The sequence below is a fragment of the Nilaparvata lugens genome, chromosome 2 (genome assembly GCF_014356525.2).
Source record: "Nilaparvata lugens isolate BPH chromosome 2, ASM1435652v1, whole genome shotgun sequence".
NCBI classification, from domain to species: Eukaryota; Metazoa; Arthropoda; class Insecta; order Hemiptera; family Delphacidae; genus Nilaparvata; species Nilaparvata lugens.
This window is the reverse complement of record NC_052505.1, coordinates 69,213,080-69,237,869: the sequence shown is the minus strand read 5'-3', so window position 1 is coordinate 69,237,869 and position 24,790 is coordinate 69,213,080. Positions and strand designations below refer to the sequence as shown.

The 24,790-nt window shown below is 33.6% G+C and overlaps 1 protein-coding gene across 1 annotated transcript in view; it reads right to left on the bottom strand.

The window, feature by feature from the left end:
- LOC120349675 (zinc finger SWIM domain-containing protein 8-like) overlaps positions 1-22,722 on the bottom strand; it is a 33,622-nt gene extending 10,900 nt beyond the window's left edge. Inside the window, exons 1-3 of the mRNA XM_039420173.1 lie at positions 22,687-22,722; positions 19,994-20,231; positions 860-1,153 (exon numbers count right to left, since the gene is read on the bottom strand). Of these exons, the coding sequence (XP_039276107.1) occupies positions 860-1,153; positions 19,994-20,231; positions 22,687-22,722 (568 nt within the window). The remainder of the gene's footprint in view (positions 1-859; positions 1,154-19,993; positions 20,232-22,686) is intronic.
- Positions 22,723-24,790: the final 2,068 nt, after the last annotated feature.

The following is a 24,790-nucleotide window of genomic DNA, read 5'->3' as shown; positions in this document are numbered from 1 at the left end:
ATGGACATCGTTAGGTACGATGGCTGACCACTAGCGGTAGGACATACATGATAAACATGCATGTACATACAAGCATGATAAACATGCATGTACACACATGTTCAACATCAGCGAGAGGCTTTGAACAATGAAAAGCTGTTTGACATCAGCTTTTAAAATAAAATAAACAATCAATAACAATCGGAAAATTACAAATTATAATGATACAAAAACGGTTTAACATCAAATGAAGTAGTAAAGAAAAAATAAACAACAAAAAATCGAACATACAAAAACCTAACCTGAAAATGTTTTTTGAAGCTTTTTACTGCGATGACAACAATGTATGACGACATATGCATGACGCATGCTTTCAAACTGTAGGCCCGAATTCGTGCTCTTAAATCTGAATTATTGATTTTAAACATTACATGTCTTTAAGGTTATGCTGACTTTTCAGACTACAGAATGTTATTAAATAACAAATTTACAAATTTTGTAAATGAATGATCTATTCAATTAGTAAAAGTTAATGATTGTTTGATCTAAAGTATCCCATAGTTGCTTCAAGTGACAAATAAATCAAGGATATTTCTAATTGATTGCTCATTTTCTATTTATATCGTAAAAACCTAGTCTGTTTTGGGATCCGAGAGACGATCTAAACAAGCATGCACGAATGAGTGTGGATCTTGGAACAGCTAGAGCGATTCACAGCAGCTGAACAATTTTGTCATAGATTGCTGAATAATCACAGTACCTGATTCAGTGTCAATGAAAGCATTGTGAACAGTTGTGCACGAGTCAAGCAATTGTAATCAGATGTGAGTCATCACTTTAATACGCACACATTCGATGAAACTGTTGAGATGTTACTGACCGATCTGGAGAGGATCCTTGACGGCGCGACACTTGTAGAGCGTCTCGCCCTTCTGGAACTCGTCGGCGCTAGAGTTGGCCAGACACGAGTAGAGCCGAATGTCCTCCTCGTTGTCGGGGAACGACCAGAATGCGATGCGTAGCTGCAACTGCTCGGGCACTGGCGGGTACACGTTCTCCACCATTTCGAACGGGATGTACGAGGCGACGCAGCGCGCTGCCAGCTCGCATAGCGGCCCAATGCTGCTGCTGCTGCTGCTACCTCCCACCGCCGCCGTCGCCTCTGATGTCTCTGCTACGCAAACACAACACAATTGAAGATCATCAATTTGGATTTCAAAATAATAAGAGTACTAACGATACTTTAATTCAGTTCTCAAACGCTGTGGCAGATCATTTAAATAAAGGAAAGAAAACTCTTGCTATCTTTATTGATTTGGCCAAGGCCTATGATACAGTATCTCATGAGCGCCTATTATGTAAACTAGAAAGGGTTGGAATCAGAGGAACTACATTAAAATTATTTGATAGTTACCTTTCACGTAGGGCACAGATTCTAACTATTAATGACTCAGTTAGTGAAGTTATCAATGACTCTCCTACTGGCTACAGCCTACCTCAAGGTACAGTCTTATCACCAATCCTATTTTTGCTGTATGTAAATGAATTGTTGAAATTGGATCTGAGCGGGGGCGAGGTGTTTTCTTTTGCAGATGATACTGTTCTCTTGTTTTGCGGTGAAACATGGCACCAAGTGTATGGAGCCGCCTCAAGAGGCATCTCCTTACTAAAGAAATGGCTGGATATGAACTCACTAAGTTTGAATATTAAAAAAACAAAATATATTGCATTTTCAAGAAATATAACTGGCCAGGAAGATACGGCATGTAAACTGAAATTGCATATTAATTGTAATGAATTTGATGTTAATACTGGTTGTTGTGATTCCCCGAAATTGAAAGAACGAGTCACTTGAAATATTTGGGTGTTATAATTGAGCAGGGATTTAAATGGAAGAAACACATAGATTACCTTTGTGATAGATTGAGGTTTGTATCTTATAAATTTTACAAACTAAGATCGATCCTTCGGCTACCAATGCTGAGAATGGTGTACTTCGCTCTGGTGCAATCATTGCTACAATATGGTTTGGTGGTTTGGGGAGGTACGTTCGATACGCATGTAGCTCCTTTATTTAGAGTGCAAAAAATGATAATAAAAACAATATTGAATAAACCAACCATTTATCCCTCAATGAGTGCTTTCAAGGATATTAGAGTCATGACAGTAAGACAAATGTATGTTTTGAGCGTGATTAAATATTTTTGTAGATACAATTTTAATTTTATGCAATTAAATAATGAAAATCATAGGACTAGGTATAATTTGTACAAATTCGCATCATATGTTTCAAACCTAACACTTATTCGTAAGCAATTAATTTATATAGCTCCAAAACTAATAAATTCTATTCCACCCGGGCTTATCATAGAACTACCTTCCAAAAGTGTACCAAGGAATATTAAGAAATGGATAACTGAGAGTCATTATTTTGATTTGTATATTGTGTAGATAATTTAATTTACATCCATTGTAATTGTACTACTATTCTGCTAAATTTAAGAGTCTCGATACATAGCTTGATTAATTCTCTTAGAATATAAGTTGTAATTTATTTATGTTATTTTGTATACATCTTTTTTTTTTTTTGTTTAAATTAGATGTGGATGACCGAAGTTTGACAATATGCTACTCCTACTGGCGAACAAGTGATTTTCACTTATGCCGGTGGTTTCATTTCCACCTCTTGTACCTTTATTTTGTTGATAGAATGTAAGTAAACTAGATTAAGGTACATTATCCTAAATTTTGTAATTGTTGAATTTTGTGGAGGAAATAAATTTGATTTGAATTGAAAAAAAAACTACAGTGCAACTATTAGTTGACGGGAACAAACGTTTACAACGAATTAAGGAGGGTACGGATTATAGAGGCTATGGATGAAGAGAAGGAAGAGGAGTGGGAGGAGGAGGTGGTGGAAAATATGGTGGAGGTGGAGAATGAGGCTGATAATATATGGATGATGAACGAATTTATTTTGTACAACAATAATACAAACTTATCCATACAGTTGAACAACATCAAGTTGGTACAGTTATTAAATCATTGCGATGAATGAACAAAGCATTCGAATTATAGAATGCAAAATATCAAGGACCAGTTTCCGAGCTCGGGATATAGCTAAATTCTAGACTTTAAACAGCTGGAGTCAGAAAATTGGTTTCCCGAAACGGGGTGTAGTCGCAGTTTTCATGATAATTTTTATTTTCAAATTTCTAACATTGGAAACAATTTTCCTTGACGAAGTGAAGCATTCTTAAACCATTCAGAATAGCTGAAACCTTAAACAATTTGCTCTCTATTTTATTTTGTGTTCAATTTTCTCACTATTTTATTTTGTGTTCAATTTTCTAGTTTTTCAAAATTTAATTTAAACGTGAACTGCGACTACGCCCCGTTTTAAAAAGTCAATGTTCTGACTCCAGCTGTTTAAAGTCTAGAATTTAGCTAAATCCCAAGCTCGGAAACCTGCCCCTAAAATTTAAAAATTTGTGTGGCGCACTCACACAACTTTCCTTGCCGTTATGAAAATTGATCACCTGAGGCTAGTGTTCCCGCGCATCTCAAGTCTACTATTCAAATATTTGAGCCAGCTGGTGACAGGGCAATAACGCTGGAGACACACATGAGGTCTGCTATCTCTTCATAGTGAATGATTTAATAGAATCAACAATAATTTGCAATTGAATAATCACATTTTCTCGAATTTAAAGCTTATTTTCAATTTTAGGTGAAAATGTTACTGAACATTAATTGTAGAGATTTTCATGCTCAATCTACTCCACTTGATTTTTTTTGTTTCAATTGTATCTGAAGCCTGATAATTGGGAATCTATCTGCATTGATGGGGCAGAGCTCCTGAAATTTTTACAGATATGAGACTTGTGGCAGTTGATAGAGCTTATCGATGGCTATTTTAGGTATGAATTTGATCAAAATCGTTGGAGCCGTTTCCGAGAAAATTACGAAAAACCCTGTTTTCGACAACATTTTCGCCATTTTAGCCGCCATCTTGAATTGCATTTGATCGAAATTGTTCGTGTCGGATCCTTATAGTGAAAGGACCTTAAGTTCCAAATTTCAAGTCTTTCCGTTAATTGGGAGATGAGATATCGTGTACACAGACGCACATACACTCATACACACACACACACACACACACACACACACACACATACAGACCAATACCCAAAAACCAGTTTTTTGGACTCAGGGGACCTTGAAACGTATAGAAATTTAGAAATTGGGGTACCTTAATTTTTTTCGGAAAGCAATACTTTCTTTACCTATAGGGCAAGGAAAGTAAAAATCAATCAATATTTTACCGTACAGTTTTGAGTGCTAATAAGTGAGAGGAATTCTGTTATTTGGATTTCAATCTTTTTACATTAAAAATTTCTTGCCTTTTTTTCTTCAGGGCTACTTTTAATACAAATAAAAATATAAATCTCAGTACCCTTTTAAATCATTTTGTCACAACAAAACTTGAAAATGGCATTAGTGTCCGAAACATGTTGTGGCAAAATAATTTGAAAGGGTACTGAGATTTATATTTTTATTTATAAAAATTTCTTGTTTCAAGTGTTCGGTCAGAAAATTATACAAAATTTTATAGTGGAGGAACAGTTTTGGCTGTGCCTGTTGATCCTCCACCAAATTATTTGAAAAAATAATTGTGTATCATTGAATCAATATAAGAATTTAATAATCTTACATAATTATGGCTAAAAATGGAAAATAATATGAAATTAGTTATATTATAAGCTTTAAATTTAAAATTTTCATCAAGTATTGACATATTTTAAATACTTCTAGTTTAGAATGTTCAGAATTATCAACAAATTTTTGAATAGTCAATCAACTCATTAATTCATTTAATTTCCGGTTAACTAGTGCACAACATGACTCATAACTCATAACTAACATTCACAAACTGATTAACAATTCTTTTCACGGACGTCCAATACTGTACTGAATTGAACTGAATACCTTGCATATAGCATAGTATATAGCGATAGCATAGTTAGTACACTGTAAATATCTGTAATATTCCCTTTCATGGTATGTGGAAAACATCAAGAAAAACGAATTATAGAGGTCGGAAAAATCCAGAGCTAGTTTCTACTACAAATTATCAAGGGGACCAAAATACATTGTTTTACTACGAATTATAGAGGTTTCTTCAAGGGACTGAGCTTTCACTACGATTACCGAGATCCGGATTATCTAATTATTTGCTTGAAAATGAAACTACGGTAGAACTTCGAAAATCGAACCTCTATAATTCGTAGTAAAAGCTCAGTCCCTAGAAATAACCTCTTCAATTCGTAATAAAGCCCGGCACAGTATTTCGGTCCCCTCGATAATTGCAGTTAAATCAAGCGCTAACTTATCTTCGAACTCTATAATTCGTATTTTATGGAACTTTTTCTTACACCATGAAAAAGGAAGATGATTACCGTACTGCTATTGCTTACTGATTCTCCAGTGATGAGGTCACTAACCGGAAATTATATAGACGGTCGAATGAAATTATTGTCTATTGACACAGTAGGCTATTCATTGCAATTCAGTATAGTATTGAACGCATTGATCAGCACGTCATCGTAAAGAATGATTCAGTTTGTAAGTGTGAATTGTGAGGAAGTCTGCAATAACGAAGATAAAAGTCTATGTAAGATTTGCATGTGACAAGTTGATCCAAGCAAAAATAGCTGACCTATAAAACTCATTAAAAAATAATAGTTTTAGAGGATATCAGAAATGAAACTATCAATATTTTTGAACATTTTTGAGACTATCCTCTCACAAGAAAATTCATACTTCTCAAGAAGCAGCTACTACTTCAACTAGTTAAAGCAGCTATTACTACTTGAACTAGTTTTCCATTTATTTAAATAAACGGCGAGTCACAGATTTTATGAAAAACTTATCGTCTAGAAAAATAATGAATTTCATTATGAATATGATGAGAACTTCAACTTGTCAAACTCAATAAAACAATTAGATAAGAGATAAGGCATTAGTCAACTGATTGTGAACATCTGAAAGACAACTAGTTTCACATTAAGTTCATGTAATTTGCATAATTCAAAACTACGTAGGAACATGAAAACTCATGAAAATTGACATTCTCATAATCTTTTATGAATACAATACTAACTTGTGTACTACGATTCACAATCTACATCCTTTGTTCACCGATAACAAACAATGTTATTGGATTGACTTGTACATTGGTAGTTTCTTTATTGGCATACTATTTTTGACGACGTTGCAAGGAACTATTCAAGTAGAAAAATACAAATCTCAAACACATGTAGAAGGAATTACTGAGGAGAACTAAAAATGTTAAACATATTTTGATACTATGGAGTGAATAATTAGATCAAATTTCATGAGATTACAGTAAAGCGAGAAAACTAATTATTAACGTACGTTATAACAAAATATTATATAGATAGACTTCATTATTATTGTAGATACCCTTGAAATTACTTGTTCATGAAAATTATAGAGAATTCCCGATACAACAAATGATTATCTTGTTTCTTGAGATCGGGGTTCGATTGTACAGTATTCCTTTAATCCTTTGGCCAGAACTACTATACCGAGGCAAGAAATCTCCTCAAACAGAGACTTAGGGCCGGTTTCCGAGCTCGGGATTTAGCTAAGTTCTAGACTTTAAACAACTGAAAATTGAAAATTCAGAAAATTGGCTTTCTGAAACGGGGCGTCGTAGTCGTAGCCCATGTTCAAATTAAATTTTGAAAAACTAGACAATTGAACACAAAATGAAATAAAGAGAAAATAGTGTGAAGTTTCAGCTATTTTGATTTTTTTAGGAATGTATCATTTCGTCAAGGAAAGACGTTCCCAATTAGAGAAATGAGAAAATTAAGATTATCATAAAAACTGCGACTACGCCCCGTTACGGAAAACCAATTTTCAGACTCCTGCTGTTTAAAAGTCTAGAATTTAGCAAAATCCCGAGCTTGTTAACCGGCCCTTATTGTGATATTTAGCTATAGTGAGATTCCCTTTAAACTGTCGCCATTCCATACAAAGAACATCAACATCAACGCGTAAACTAATATTCTGAGTTTGTGGTAAATCTCACATCAGTATTGATTTTATTGCAATTTGTTTGACTAGGATCGATTTTAATACGATTTTCCTTGTCCATATTTATAGCTAGCATAATTTTAGAATCGAGATTGCTCCCTGCTCAGAGTTTGACTCCTTCAAAGGATGTGCTCAATTTTAATGGTTGGCAACTGAAATGAGGTGGGGGTAGGAGGAAGAATGCAGGCGGGCATCTCTTATAGTAAGATTCACTAAATAGTGTCAGCCAGCAAAGCATTAATAGTGGTTGAATGCAAAGCATTAATTCTGACAAGACTAAGTTAATTTTGGTAGTCAGCATTGGTTGAATGGGAAGTAGTAATGTTATCTATGCAGGAATGCTGACAGTTTGAAGTGAATGCTTTGCCTGTGGAGTTGGCAGCCGTCCAGAAGCATGCACCTGGACGCCTGGTCCTCGACGCAGCCCGCACTCCTGGGCCACGTGCACCACATGGGGGTCTCGCAACAAAAACTAACGTTTTATTCTCAGAATGCAATCGATACTCATGTGATGTTATAACTTAGACTTCATCAACACTCTAGTGCTCCTCAATTTCAACTTTTGAAAACTTTTCGACGCAGGGAATAACATCAAGTTCCTAAATTCAACTCAAAACAAGATAGACTTTCCCAAATGATTATGTATATGTAGTACACATTTTCTTCCTAGTATCGACGATCAAGTTTGAAGTGGTGAAGTAGCCTTCGCTTTGGTCAGAAGATTTTCAATTTCCAATTCAGCCAATATTTTTTTCTTAACCAGAAAGAATATAAAGTGGTAATAAATTATATACATTTATATTTCACTTGAAATACTGAATCCTTGATCTGTATTTTACAAAACATATATTTAAGAAAGATGCTCATGGATATTACATTTCAAGAGTCTTCTTCGAAATCCACAATCTATTAATTTCATAATTCTACGAAAGTTCTGATCAAATAATTCATGAATTAGGCTCATAAGGGATGCAATCTATACAATAAGAAGGAAGGAAAGAACTGGCTTATACACATACGGGATAGGAACTTAATTAACCGAGGATGGTTATAGACTTATTTCAAACTCTTCAAGATTCCACTCGGTCAAGTTTACAGTTTATCAAGTTTCAAAATAGACCCTTGCGGAGCACGGGTTACCTGCTAGTAAAAATAATATATCAATAATATATAGTGTAAAATGTGTATTTTAAAATGATATTAAAAGTTGAACCATGGACAAAAGCGCAACGATTGGGAACAAAGAGGAAACCAGAGTTCTTACAAAAGTGAAAAGCTGGTAGTCAAATAGAAAGATCTCAATAACAGGAAAATGAACGAATTTCGCTTGGCACCTTCTCCACCCGGGAGTTTTACGACAAATAATAATACAACGTGCAAAAGAGCTACAATAATACAGTAATTGTAGCTCATCAACTAATCACCTCATAGCTCATCATCATAAATTAGTATAGCTTATCATCACCAAGAATTGACCACTATCATGAAAGTGCCCACTAGAAATTGATAGGGCTTTGTGTGGAAAACTGGCAAACGTCATGAGAAAGAAGTAAATTTCGTATGTGGCGTGAATAATTCAAGAGGAGCAGCAAAAGTGACGTTGACGGCGTTTCTTAAGCCGCAGTCATTATGGCGTGAAGCACGCCCGCATGCACGCAATGCCATGCGTCGCGTTATTATTTGCACCTGAGCCGACCGAAGCGAGTGCGGAAGTGTGAGTGCGAGTGTGCACAGTACTAGTGTGCAGCCACCGCTCTACTTTTCTAGGTCAGCTGGCGAAAATCCGAATCAATTCCCCAGGTTAAAGGGGGCCACATACCCATAACTCAACCAATTGCAATACTTCAACAGTTCAACACGTCTCATTTAAAAGGCGAGAATGAAGTGCATGTAGACGAACTTATTGTGAATCGTGAATTATAAGGAAATTGGAGTTAATAAACCACTTAATGAGGCTGAGTTAAAAAATGAAACACGATTAATAAACTCTGCCTATAAGAGAGTTTTCATTTCATTTCATAAACAACATAATAATAGGCCTACAAATAAGTTCTTTTGGCACATTTTAAATCTGTAGAAAATGGATTTTTTGAAAATTTGGGTAAAATGCTAGTAGTTATTATTTTAAAGGTTTGTTTAACTAGTGTTTTCAGGTAATTAATAGATAGCCTACATAAAGTAGCCTGTAGGGAATAAAAAAATGATGATTCAGGAGAGCAGGAGATAGGGTTGTTGTAGGGTTCGGTTATAATTTGTTACTGCTCTACTAAAAATAATTTTACAACAAACTAATAAGAAATTGATTACAAATAATATATTTAAATAGCATACTTTAATATATAGTTAAATAGCTAACTATGCTATTTCGTTTTTTTAATTTTCCTTAGAATATCTAGATTCTAAATTCAATAAGTTCAATTCTATTGATTTTTGACTATTTTCCCCCAATACGTATCGTTTGGTTTTTATATAGATTCATTCATTTTTGTGCATATTAGCAGAATGTAGACATTCGAATTCAAACTAGCAGAATAACTCCCAAGTTATTCCAGAATATTAGAAGAGTTGGCAAAATTACATTCGAATGAATCAGCAGTAAGTCATTCGGAAAATGAACAGTTTGCAGTTCAGACCAAAACAAATTAATGAGCTACTTGTTGTACGTTATCGTAATTTCTGAGAAATAAAATGGAACAATGACTGTTTTGTATGGAATATAAATATAATCGTTGTATATAGATTCAGATTAAAGTTCAATATCTATGATTATGATTATAGAATCAAGTGATATAGACAAGTAACAATGAAAAGGTTTATCTAAGCATTTAACCAATCAGACAAGGTATTGACCTCCTTTAGACGATAAGTTATTTTATCAATCTAAAATATGGTTCTCAGCAGTGTTGCAATAATGAGATCCACTGTTTGATTTTTTCATTTTTCATAGTTGAATAGTTATAATTATGTACAAGATATGACAACTTCATCAGCAATAGAGCATCCATGGAAATCATAAAATATTGATCATTATTCTAATATTCTAATAATTTGAATCCATAAATTATTTTGATTGATCAGAGAGAATAATATTCAATCTAATAGATAATCTAAAAATGTCAGAAACATTACAGAGATTACACACTCATAATTAGTGTGCATTAAAAATTCCACTGTGTTTGCTAGAAATTGTTGAATAAGGTAGCATGCAACGTGAAACGATTTTTCAGTTAATAACAACCGGATTTGATCTATTTGATCAACACAGTTTTGCTTTGCAACATATTGTAAGAAAATGTTTTATTTTAATTTACTACTAATTATTTTTCCCAATTGGTATGCTCTTACTGTACTATCGATTACTGATAGTAAAATCAATAATATATTGTGGAGCCCTAACATTATTAGCCTGGAATAGCTTATGCAGTACAGTATCAGTAAAATGCTTCATTAAATGTGATAAAATTAGAAATTATAATTTCTCTTACAATTCTCTTCAATCTAGAAGATTGATAGATAAAATTAGTTAGATTCATAATAAGCATATTCAAAAGCGGATATCCAGCTAGCTTATTCAATAAAAAGATGGAGGGGAAAGTGAGCCACAGCCACACAAACGGAATTTAACGTGAGAACCGACTCGACTCTCCTCTCCGCTCTACAGAAATAGAGAGCGCAGCGCCTCGAGAGTGAAAGTTCTCATCCAAATTGTACATCCTAAGCCTGGATGTACCTGACTATCACAACTGTTCACTTCCAATTTTTCAATCACATGGACTAATAAAAAACTTAATTAAATATATTTCGATGAAATCATTCTCCTAATGTGCAGGACAATAAAATTAGAATAACGGTACATCATATGAACGGTAGAACACGTTTGTGTTTGTGTGAAAAGCTTTTACTGTTTAAAACAAAGCTTTTCTGTTTATTTCATCTTGTGGACAAATACTACCTCAATTTTGTCTGCACTACTATGTATTACATTCAATTGTGGATAAGAAATTTTATTGGGAATCCATTGGCATAATTAAATTAGTATCAATCTAAAAAAAGTATTTGTAATAAGTTAGAAATTAAAGTATAATGAAAGATTGAAAACAGTGTCAGTCGATATAAAAAACGTTTATTAGAACAGTAAGACTATGCTAAAATAGATACATCAAGCTATCCAAAGTGAACTTTTGTCTAATTTGTTGAATTCAATTATGAATTGAAGCATATGTTTGTTCTAATTTGTTTCGATTTATTTATAAATGGCGATATATTTTCTATTTGCCACCTGAATGGCATTGTTTTATACAAATTCAACTTTCAAGTCGTTAACAATGTTCATTGTTATGATTTATAAAAAAGCACTGTGAATCAATTACTTATCCTACGCAAACAATATAAAACTCTTTAAAAAAAGTACAGTAACTTGTACTTGTAAGTAAGTGAACTTCAAGCTATCGCTTGGCGTGAATAAAAGTTGTGGGTTCATTCAATTTAAGGAAAGTTCAGAATGGGCGGAGCTAAGTAGCCAAGTCCTTCTCAGCAATCAAGGTCGTTCCCAAGTTAACAACAAATAATGCATGACATTTAGCCATTTCTGTCGACTTTTGTTCACCTGACAAATCAATATTCCATTTTAAATCGCGTCCTAAGAAGTAATTACAATGAGCTCAACAGAGAAAATTCTTCTTGAGGCGATAAAAATAAGTCAAGCTTCAATGTTTTATTACGTACTGGAAAATTAAATAAATGGGGCTACGGAAGAGCACCTGAAATACACTCTAGTTGAGATGTGGGGCTCTCCAACAGCATTATGTGCTCTGACAAAGGATAAGCCCAAACTAGTTACAACCTATAACGAGAGGAAGGGGATTTTGTACGTTACATAATAGCAAAACATATCAATTATCCTATGTCCAAGGGAAAATGTAAATAGATAAGGAAAACTTTAAGATGGCCAAGGGGATAAGACGGCATCATTTGAGGTAAGCGGATCCAACAAGACGTTAGGCAACTTGAAATAAGAGTTATATCTGACGGGATTGCACATTGAAGCAACAATGACAAATGAAAATTATGAATTCAATTTTATACTGTACAGTAAGAATACAATGTTTTGTAAAATGAGCATTTTCAATACCATTAATACTTGAGAATATATGGATTTATATAACTGTATCTTTTGTTTTATTATAAAGATTTGTTTATTATTTTAGGTGTTCAAAACTTTATTTGTAATTGTGTTTTCAAGGTGGATAAATAAATTCACTTGAGTTTTTGTAACTCACATACTTTGAGCCAAAATTAACAGGTTTGCAGTTTCAAATCGCACAAGAAACAAACTGAATGGAAGTCAACCCTCTTGTACAAGGTAGTAGGTAGTCACAAACCTTCAGAAACTAATATGTCTTCCAGTGAAGAGTTTTACTTCTATAGTCTTCAGTTCAGGATAGGAGAGGGGAGAGGGCATAGAAGAAATCAACATAGATGACGTCCAAGGGGAAATAGCGAGATTCTTGAGCTAATCTCGGTAAGTGGGTCCCGCAAGACATTATTTATGCAAACAAGAAATAGCGTCATAAGCGACATATCAAAACACAGACAGTACCGTACATACAGAGTTGGTGAGAATAATAGATATTCCTAAAACAAGGATTATTTGACGGTAATTTTGATTGAAGATCTTACTCAAATTATAAATACTACACTGTAACTTCAAAGGTACTCAAGCAGTGCATGCAGTATATACGTAGTATATATATATATATAATATATATATATATATATATATATATACGTATATATATATATATACGTAGTGTATTAAAATATATGCTAATGGGCAGTCTTAAAGATTGATGTCTGATGTGGAATACAATTTGTAATCCTAAATGGAGTATTTATATTTCCTAAATATAAATATTTATTTATAATGATTGATATAATAGAGAAAACTGAATCAACACAGTCATAATACATGTAGTCATTGGCATAGAATAAGCACATAACTGGATGTGGGGTGTCCGGGAGTCCTTCCACGGAAACTTTGTGGTCAGTAGGCTTCTTATTAATTTGATTTCCCCCTGGAAATAGTAAGGTTCTATGCCTATGTTATTTCAGATTGAATAAAAAAGTAATAAGGGAATGCATATGGAGTAAAATTTGATTATTTCATCAATCATTCAATTATTTATTAATACGGTACATCGACTTCGTCCAATTATTATTTTTTTAAATAAATCACAGAGATTCAAAAGTTAGATTTCATTTACGAAGCTATGGGCAGGCCTACTCATTATTAAGATAGCATGCTATAATATTTTGGCTCCAACACAATTTTCAAACACACTTTAATATGTTTCAACTTTATTCACAATTTTTTAAGTTTCCGTTATTTTTACTCAAGAGAGTAAAACAAAATATTGGTGGGGGAGGCGAAACCGTCTCTGAAAATATTGGGGGATCACCAATGGATTTTACGCCAGGCTTCTAGCTCTAGCTCTCACATTCGAATAGCAAGCTTACGAAATGATGGAATAATATCCCGCATAACTTGCGTGAAATAAATGTAGTGAACGTACAATTTTCTTTTGCAGAAATACTTTGAATCAAAATTTAAAATAGGCTACTGTTCATCAAAAAAAGCATGGATGTATTCTGAAATGAAAATGAGACGGAAAAGGATATCATATTTTATTTACAGTACCAGAAAAATGTTTTGCCAACAGCTGAGGACAGAACTGAGTTCAAAAAGTGGTCGTAAGAATAGCGTGAAACCGTTCACGCCTGTACTTTGCATCAGAGTTTCGCTTCAAAGGCTTGAATTAAAAAAGAAAAATCTCTTCTATAAACTGATCGATAAAGGGTTCGCGGCTGAGCGGGTGACTGTTTTAGTTGGTTTATTTACAAAGCCCTTTTCAGGCATACTCTGTTTCTGGCCTCAATAAGGTCGGTATATATTATACTTTTACTAGTGATCGATACTGCTTTGTGGGTCGAGCTAACACGTTTTCATTAAACACGTTTCTCACTTGAGCACATTTGTAGCGCCCATCACAATAAACTATTCTATCCGGAATTAAAGCGCTAGCAAATCAACATGAAAGCCAATCCTGCATTTATTCCATCATATGTACTGAATTCATTCATCTAAACATAAGTTATAGCCTAGCAAAGACAAAATATAATATATATATACAAAAAGACAGCAATTCTAATAATATTGTAAACCTCAAATAGGATCACTGGACAGACTTCTCTATTGTGTTACTCATCTTGAGCTCAAATCGAATAGGCACCAGTTTTAATTTATTCTTGATAAATTCTCGAGCTAATAATTTTTTTTTAGTTCGTGAGTTACTCACGTAATTCGGGATAAAATACAGAAAGTAGCATTAAATTCATTTCTTCAGGTATGTTTGATGTACAATGTGAGCTCTATTGTAGAGCGGAGAACAGGAGGCATACAATTTATATTTATTCAAATAATTCACCTTTCTAAATACAGAAAATTCAAGACTAATATAACAATCAACAAATTACTTCATCAGTTGATAAATTAGCCCAGTCATCCGATTACTTCATCAGAGAAAATTAATTATGATTAGTAGAAACATCACTAAAATAATATGATTAACTAGAGCCCCCTGGGTTGAAGAACTCGTTCATGAACTGTTTTATTGATCTCTCAGATCAGCAACTTGTAATTATACAGAGTTGGTAAGAATTATCATAGAAACTGCTAAATATATCTTTAACAAGTATGATATTACAGTAGTAGGTTCCATGGGAATCCTATTCCAATTGAAAAAACTTTCTGTCGCTTCAAAACTTTTGTCCGCCATCTATTCTATCCGTCATTATGGATCCAACTTCATTTCGAATCCAGCTTTTTTTCAAATGGGAAGGTTGTCATGTGATACATTATTTCGATACAGAATTTCAAAGAAAAATAATGACGAAACCTGCACTTGGATATCTGAAATCGTTTCAATGATCTCACAATTTGAAGGCCTACTAATAAATGATACAAGAATGAAATGAATGATTACAGAAATAGCATGCAAATAATTCCAGCTGACTGATAAATCAAAACAATTTTTATCGTATGCACTTTCAATGTTATTTTTAAATCCTGAAAAAGATCGAAGGAGTGAGTCAACTTCGTTGCCCAACGAACTTGACCTGTAAAAAGATTCAAAGAATTTTTAAGCTATTGATCAATTTTCTCTTAAGTTCTTGTCGAACATACAAACAGACAGAAAACTACTTTGGGCTCTAGTGAGTCGAAAGTAAGAACTTCGCTAACGTTCGTTCAATTATATCTCTACTTAATCAAGATTTTAGTAGGATGATTATTATAATTGTGTTTACTGTATTTAGATGACAAAAATTATTTATAAAAGAATTTTCATCCCAAGTACTGTATATAGATTTCAAGTCTATAAATTGAATAATCAATGTTGTATTTCGAATAAGACAATAATAGAGTTGATTGATAATAAAATGCGTCATAAATTCGAAGTTCGTCAAACTAGTCCGTTCCTAAATCATCAAGTCGAGTAATCTTTGAGAAGTTCATTACCTGAAGATACTGTTTTTAGCATCCAGTATCAAATTTGAATCAAAATTAAATACAGACAATAAAATGGCATCGATCGGACCAGCCGAGTACGGTAGACAGTATTTCCTTTGTCTCCTTTGGCAAGTAGTGATCATCACAAAATCCTGTACAGTATCATAATAAATATTTATTGATTGAAAAACGCAAGACAAGATGTAGGCCTATTACACAATGACGAAGTTGGGCGATAAAAAATCTCATACTTTTTCTTCCATCAACGAGAAAGTGAAACAAAGTTGGTATTGTTAGCATGTCAAGTATTTCAGTAGGCATGAATAGAAAAAATGATACGGGGGAGAGCAATGGTATCCTGCCTAGCAGCTTGGATGTGTCGTCCTGGCGGAACATGTCTTTTGTCTTTGTTGCAGGGGCTCGACTACACCGCAAGGTCACCCAGCTGGAACCAGACAGCTGAGATCCACCCTCCACACCACCCCCACCCCTCCCAACAACAGCTGAACCTGCTCGGCCGAAAGAAAGAGTCGGTCGACGTGAATGACCGCCCGCTTACAGGAAAGAGAAACAAGCATCTCTCGGCACTCGGCAGAGAGCACAGAGCAGCTACAAAATAATTTAAAAGGTCTATCCACAACGACATTGACTCGTTGCCTTCTCTAGCTAGTAGCCCTTTCCAAACAAAACCCACCATCAGAGATTGGATAAAGCAACAAAAACGTATGATTTTCCACCTGGAAACACCGTTGAAGGTTGCGCAAAGATTGACTAGAATCAGACAATAGCATTGAAAGAAATTATTGTTTTCCATAGAGACGAAGAACTATAAGAGAACCATTGCCAACGAAATCAAAGATTGGACTTGGACAGAGCTACTATATAAGAAAATCACAATGAAACAAATAAAATTATTTTCAACCAAAAAGCAGCGGGTTTATCTATTTGACTTGAGAACAAAGACAAAGACATGGTAATATTCAATTATCTATATAATATTTATAATAAAAGCGAAATGGCACTCATTCATTCGCCATAAACATAAATAAAAATCTATTGGGCCAAATACGTTCAAATTTGGCAGGTAAGTTCCCCTTCTAGAGGCTAGTTAGTTATTTTATGTTTAGGCGCACTATTTGAAAAAAATTCCGAAGATACACCCAAAATCTGAGTTTTTTCCAGCGTTTTTCTTTCGAGTTTTCTCAGCTGTTTCGAGAAAATATTGATAGAAAACGTTCAAATTTGGTATAGATTTGATAAGCTAGAGTCCAGAAATGTTATGTTGGAGGGACTCCAGTATTTCGCTGAAGATACGCTTATATAAGTTTTCTATATTTTTGCAGATTCTCATCATCTTAGAGACAGAAACTGGTACACAGTTTTGTGGTTTGAAGTAAGATTTCCAGGGTTTTTAAGTACGACTAAACTTGAAAGTCACAACTCAGCTATACACAGATACACAGGCTCAGCTTAGCCTTAGGTGGTGACAGATCTAATTTTGAGAGTTTACTTTCTCCAATTCTTCATTGAGTTTTAATCAGATTTCCCAAGAAAATTGAAACTTGAAAGGTTTTGATATGAATGTTTTATAAGTTCTCTAGGTTACATAATTTCTACCTCAATTTTCAAAGAAAAAGACTGAAATACAATAATTTTTGTGATATTTTAGCAAGGTCTCTACGTGAAAATTACTAAATACTTTTATTCGTTCTGATAAAAATTACACTTTGCGCTACATAATTCAGATCAACTAATTGAATTCAGGCTGAAAGTCTCTTTTGACTTTTGGACAGAAGGAAAAAAGCTCAGATGAAGCAAGCTCAATTCTTGACTATTCAGCCAGGATTCCAGAGGGAGCCCCCTGACTGGACAGATAAGGCGAGCTAAGCGAGTCTATCCTAAAACTAAAAATAATCCCTAGAAAACAGATCTGAAAATTCGATAAGTGTAATAAAACAGTTGTTCCATATTTCTGATGTATTTTTCCAGTCTAGCAATTCAATAAATTGTTTAAAGAATCAACTAAGACTCTTCATAATATTATATCTGAAAGTAGGCTATGACATTTATAGATGAACCTAGCATTCTACAATTTGAACATCTCAGTGTTAGCTGTCAAGAACGTTTAAACATTTTGTAAATAATTGTTTTACGTTCCTCCAAAGGAAGTTATTTAGTGATATATTATATAGTTTATTTATATGCTTTTTTTAATTCTTCGATTCAGTAACAACATAGCTTCAGTTCAAGTCAAAAACTTACAGAAAATCTAATATTTCATCTACTGTTTTGCTTCACCTTTCACACAGAATCAATGAAAATGTGAAAATTATTCTCATTTATCTGGTAGTGTTTGTTTCTACTTAGATCCAGTTAAAAAATTCTAGATTGAGAAAAAAACAATAATTGAACTACCGAAATATGGATGATTTGAAAGTTAATTTGAAACAAATAAAAAAATATTGTTTTAAAGAAAGGAGCAGGAAAAATCTATAACATTGATTTTTGAGTTTATGGAGCTTCCATTATTTACGTAAAGCAGAAATAGGCTATTTCAGGACCACTTTCATATTCTGATGTGACTATGACACTGAAAAAGTTTGATTGTGTTTTCCACGAACTCAACATATTATAAGAAAGTAAAGGATTAAATTCAATTGAATCCAGAGCAACCCATGCAGATCATATGAATAGAATACTGTAGCCCAACGGAAATTTTTTTCAAATTTAGTGATAAGCTTCCTCTGAAGTTTGAAGCAAAACTTTTTTGCATTTTCTCTCGGGGTTACATAATGAAACAAATTATAGAAAATAAAACCCAGAAAGAATTTCTAATGATCCGAAAATAAGTTGGCAGGCAAGACGAAAATATCACTTTGATTTGAAAGAAATGGTCGATAATGAGACATTTTATTGAGCATGAATGAAAGTTATGTTATTCCTCAAAAAATGACGCATAATTATAAAAACCATGATACATGGGAGGAAAACGGTAGCATCTAACTAAGAATAAACATTGAGGAATAAAAGAAATTTTTAGAATATTATTATAAAAAATAATCCTAATGTCATTAGGTGCTGTTTACAATCAATTTATTGAGAAGTTTTTAATTTTATTATTACTGTAAAAAACAAAGAAGAAACTAGACATGATATTGAAATTACTGGGAATTGACCCTAGTCACTGGAAATAATTATAGAAGTTTTAAGCATTAACCAGTTTCTGTTTTTTGAATATTTAATTTGTTTTCTTCAACCAATAAATAAATGAACATTATCCAATGAATGAAAACATAAAACTTCTATAGAATTCAGTTATTTATTCACATGTATTATTTATAATGACGACATCGTTCCCACAAGTGTGGGCAAAGGATGAAGAAGAAGGTGTTGATGGTAAGTTATAACTTACAATGACTTGGTCTAATCGAATGAATAAGTTAGAAAATCCAAAACTGGTATCTCCAAACATTCATTTCATTCAAAAGTAATTCTATTAGAGCCATTTCAATAGGGAATCAAAATTTAACAAGGGGTCTAAAAATTGTTGTTAATTAGACCAGTTTCAGTTTTCATCAAGCAAAATAACGAAAAAAATACGGTACAATTTTGGTGAGGAGGTGAATAAAATATGTTAGGAGCCAATAAATTACAGGATTAAAATGCATGATAGCCTATTATTCAATAATTTATTTTATTTTTTATTTTACCTAATTGATTTGTGTAAGAATCATAAGTAGACTAATATGTAAAAAAATTAATTGTCAAGTGATAAGTTACACAATATATTTTAAGCTGATACTATACGGTACTTGCTTATCATGTTCTTATACAAAAACTAAAATATGAAGATAGGCTAGTAGCTTAAATAAATTTTATGTAAGGTAATCTGATGTTTACAATGAAAGAGGTTATGATCAATATTTGATTCAATAAATATTAACAAGCAAGTTGTTAAAGACAAAGGATATTAATAAGAAAAAACTTCAGATTGTCACACCTCCGATCAACAGTAAAGTCAATTTAAGAGTGTCAAGTGGAAATGACGGTACATAGAGCTTAGTACAATAACTTAGCTGTTATTTATTACTTATAATGTTATTCGAACTAATAAGCAGACTTTGTTTATAAAAAAAATATTGTCAAATATCCTAAGCTAGAATAGTTAGGTTTTATTGTTTTAGTGACTTTAAAAAGAAGTATCTTGACAGAAAGTTTGGTTTATTTTATTTTTTGCATTGACAATGGACTATAAAAGTTGTAGTTTATCACAAGACAAAGGATTCCAGATCAAAATATGAATAGAACTTGTCGTACACTCACCATCTGAATTTTTCTTTTGTGCTCCAAAAACTGGCGTTGAATGATTTGAAGTGGATTTTTTCCATCCTCTCCAATTATTGCACACCGATTCTGGCTCGCTGCTCCAGCTGCACAGAGAATCCTCTTCAAATCTGTCAGAATCATCGAAAGAGAACCTATCTACATCGTCTTCACCCCAATCCAAAGACTGTCCAGGGTCCGGGACCACTGGACTCCCGACTAAATTGCCCGCCAGTTTCTAGGAAAAAACTTTATTTTTGAAAGCAGAGCAAAAGTCAAGGTTTACCTTGACCCAGAGAGATAGGGTTACTTTCGGTCGAGGTTCGAGCTAGGGGCTTATGACCTCTCTTTCACTCCCCCCAGTAATAATCTGGAAGAGAACAAAGAACTTGTGTTAAAATAGCAACATTTTAATAATTAAACCGGTGCTCTGCACTCAACTGGAAATAATCTGTCAAATAGACTCAAAATTGAACATTTTGAAAGTAAAAATTAAACTTGCTCCACAGCGACAACTACGGTAGTGCCTGCTCAGCCCAGCCAGCAACAGACAACAACAATGATGGCGGCTCCTCCATCCAACCACAACCAGCCAGCCAGTTTAGAACAGTGGAGGGGTTGAATGTCCAGTCACGAATCCAATGTTTTTGGAATGAAGTATTGAATTCTCCTGGTTTCGCTTTCGCAGCGTTCCACAAAATTCAAACTTATTACTCAAAAATATTTACACTTTGTACTTGTCATTGTACTTGGAAAATATTATTCTTATTCAATATTAAATTCACTTCATTTACGATTTCTACTGGAATTCAATCTTGTTTTAAATTACAGCGAAAATTAACAAATTGAGAATTTGCAGCAATAATCATCAGAATAACTGAAATTTAAGTTATTTCACTAAAAAAACTTCAAAAATGAAAACCCGTATAACAGCCCATTTTCTCCGGACGCATCATAGAAGAGACAAAAGATTCTACGTATTTGAGTTTGACTGTTGAAATAGCTCTTTGAAAGTAAACTATAAAGCAGAGCTGAAGGTGAGCACTTTGATAGTTAGAGGAGTCATAAGAATTTAATGGTGGAGAAAGAGATTTTGCTCAAAATATTATTTGTCTTTTTTGATTAATTGATAATTTAAAAAGTTGATAGTAAGTGTCACCTGGCCATATGGGAAATATATATTTATCTCATATTGATCAGGATTTTAGAGTTTTAAATTGAAAAAGTTTAATGAACAGTGTTTTTGTATTTGAACAATCTTTGTCATCGACAGAAAGATTGTTTATTTCATTTGTTGTCAAAATTAATGTAGCTTCTCTTTTGTTTTTAATAACAAATGTGCCACTTGTGCGACAGATAAAAATATGTACTTGAAATGGCTTTCATGTTTGGCATTGAGTTATATTTAATACCCAAAATTCTACTTTTGGTGTGTAAGCTCGTTCGATAGGACTGAAAGTTAAGTCCTGCTGATCCAGTGAAAAAGGCTAGATTTCGGTTCGTTTAATAGTACAGTTATTCTGTCACAGATCGGGCAGTATAAAAATAATTGTATTGTTAAGAGAGACGGGTTCTGAGCCTATTAATTGGTTCAGTTAATTTTTGTTCTTTTAAAATACTAAAGTCGCGAAATACCAGTGGATGCCAAAGTGGGAAGCTATTTCAAAAAGGTAGGTGACTACTGAATCATTGTTCTTAAATTTTCATAGCCACAAACATTGAATCATCATTAGCAGCAAGCCAGTGTTTTCCCCATTAATTCTTATCAAATATTGTCTTATAATCAAATTAATCTTGTTTTGTTAAAATATATATATGTTAAAGATTCATTAATTAAAGTTCTAGTTATTCTGTTCTTTCCTTGTTATCATAGTTTTTTTCCCCTTACATATTTGGTGGAGGTTTCTCCTGCCGTTCCACAACTTGCTTACATAAGTTAAAAGAATTTATTATTTGTTATGTGAATATACAGTAGCCCAAGGAGGGGATTTCAAAAATGTCAAATTCCTGTGGTGGAGTTTCTCCTGAATGAATTCGTTATTTAGGCCACAATTTATCAGAAGGAGAATAGAGATGTTGCATTCAAAATGCAAAATAGTTATCATTTTCCCTTGTTATTGTAAAAATATTAGTAATTTTAGTAAGGACTTTCTTCTATCAACTACTTATTCAAAAAAATTAATTGGTTAATTAATTTTAAAAAGAAAATAGATTTTAGCTTTCAATCGAGATCTAAAGTGTCCTGGGAGGACACAGATGGTTCCCATTAGGTGGAGCTGCATTTTGTCCACTCCCTGTGAGTTTTGGGGTTACTCAGAAAACAATTCTGGGGCCAATCCTGTTTATCGTGATGATCAATGACCTGGAGGATAATTGTGCAACTCTATAATGTTTGCTGATGATGCATCGTTGCATTGACCTTCAGCAGATGTTGAAGATCAGTGAAGTATCTGCGGTCTCCAATATCAAGGTTCCTGGTAAATCGTTTTTAGCTAAATGAGAGCTGAATAAATATCTGATACAAAGAACCATCTGCAGTTTGTTGCAAATATGATCAGGAACCTGTGAAGTTGCTGGGCTCTATACTGGATTCAAAGCTCAGCTGGGCCAGCCACATCCAACAAGTAACCAAGAGACTATCTGGAATCTGTTTTCTTTTGCTCAAGCTGAGAAGACATGTGATGGAGGCATACCTGGTCATGGTGTATCATGCACTTTTTGACTATCATATCTCCTATGAGCTACTCATGTGTGGTCATTCAGCCAAGGTTGTGAACATACTGAAGCTGCAAAAACGGGCTGTCAGGCTGTTTATTCTCACAGAAATCAGCCACTTCCTCCTCTGCCCACATAGCTCTCAATGCTTATTGTGATGACAATTTGATTGTTGCTCTTTTCTGAGGAGCAGCTTCTTGCATATTTGTTAGTAAAAATATTTTTCAGCAATCATAATGTTGATGATGTCGATTGATTTCTTATAATCCATAATATTTCTCATGACATCAGTGGATTAAATGCAATAGTTCAACAGTTGAGGCTTAAATTATTTCCCATACCCACTAGCTCACTCACTACCATTATCGACAGGTAACAAAATTTTCAGCTGATTTTTCAAGGATGAATATTATTATAACTTCATTCGATGAATTATCCTTTTAAGAGATCCTCTCCATGTCGTGGTCGACGACGTCATTTAAAGGTAGGCGCACACAGATCGTCATCAGATGGATCGGACAATTAGATTTGATGCATTGTTTTCAATTGGAGTGCACATTAACAATACATCAAATCTAATCAAATACATCAAATTTAAGTATAAACTTATCCTCCCCCATTAAAACATATTTGAAAATAATTTTCAGGTTATTTAGACAAATTGAAATCCACCCAATCTGAGATCCTCACCCTGTTGTGGTCGACGACGGCATTTACGCACAAACAAAAAACCAGCTCTAACGAGAACCTCACTATTATTGTCATAGCCACTATTGTCTAATACTCTATGGTCCGGTTGCATAAAAACTGGTTAAACTTTAACCGTGATTGATTCCACGAGAACCAATCAGAAAAGCTGTCTTATCAAAAAGGCCTTCTGTAATTGGTTCTCATGAGATTAATCATGGTTAAAATTTTACCGGCTTTGTGCAACCGGGCCTAAGTATTGTTTATACTCTATAGTGAGGTCCACGTTATAATGGCAGTGTACGATTGACAAGACTGTTGCTGTCCTTTTCTATCATACAACAAAACAGATAGTGCTATCTCTCTCTAGCTTTGTAATGTTGTCTGTTTTCCAGAATATTTTATTTTCACTTTTGACAGTGACTGTACAAAAGAAGACAAACAATACTCTTAGCCGCCATTTTTTTCTTCATTCTATCAAAATACTTAAGTAGCCTACACAAGTTGTATAATTGATTAAAAATGCATTTTTGATACAAATATTTTTCAGACATTAACTTACCGTATGAGAAACACAAATTAAAATACCTGAAATGACATTTTAGACAAGTTGATAACTAACCATCCTAGACTTCAGTTAGCCTACACATATAGGTTAGACCTACTCTTACTGGTATGAATAATATTGAAAGGTTATCTCAGAATTATTTCCATTGAAATTACTGTACTTATTTTTAATAGGATTTCTAAGTTTCTATTATTTTTAAAAGAAATTGGAATAGAATACCTACCAAATAACTTCATTTCTTTTGGTTTGAAATTCAGATCGGTGTATCACAGCTTTTTAAATTAGCCGTAATTTCAGGTTTGTATAAAAATGAAGTCTTATCTCAGTTATGGGAGCAAATTTTTGAATCGAATTATGAAAAAATATATATTCTTAATTAATTTGACATCAAATTGATTATTTTATCACGGAAATGATAATTATTATTAGATCAAATTCAATGAGATGAATTGAGTAACAGCTGTGTACACTCAGCGGCAAAATGAAGAGACTTGGCAACGTTTTTCTCCTATAGTGAGGTCCACGTTATAATGGCAGTGGATAAAGATAGAATAATAACGATACCGATTCTCTGCATTGATTAATTATATTTCTACACTGTCAAAAACATAATTGGCATCGTTGTGGACCTAGAAAAGGATAGTACCACCGGCTTTGTAGAATGATAGAAAGGAATAGCAAAACCAAAGTTGATCAAATATTGTCATTATAACGAGGACCTCACCATATTTCCCTTTCTACCATTATAACGTGGACCTCACTATAGCTCACAAGACGCCCACTGGAGCGTTAAAAGGTGAACCCTCGTTTGGATCTTTAGATTTTTG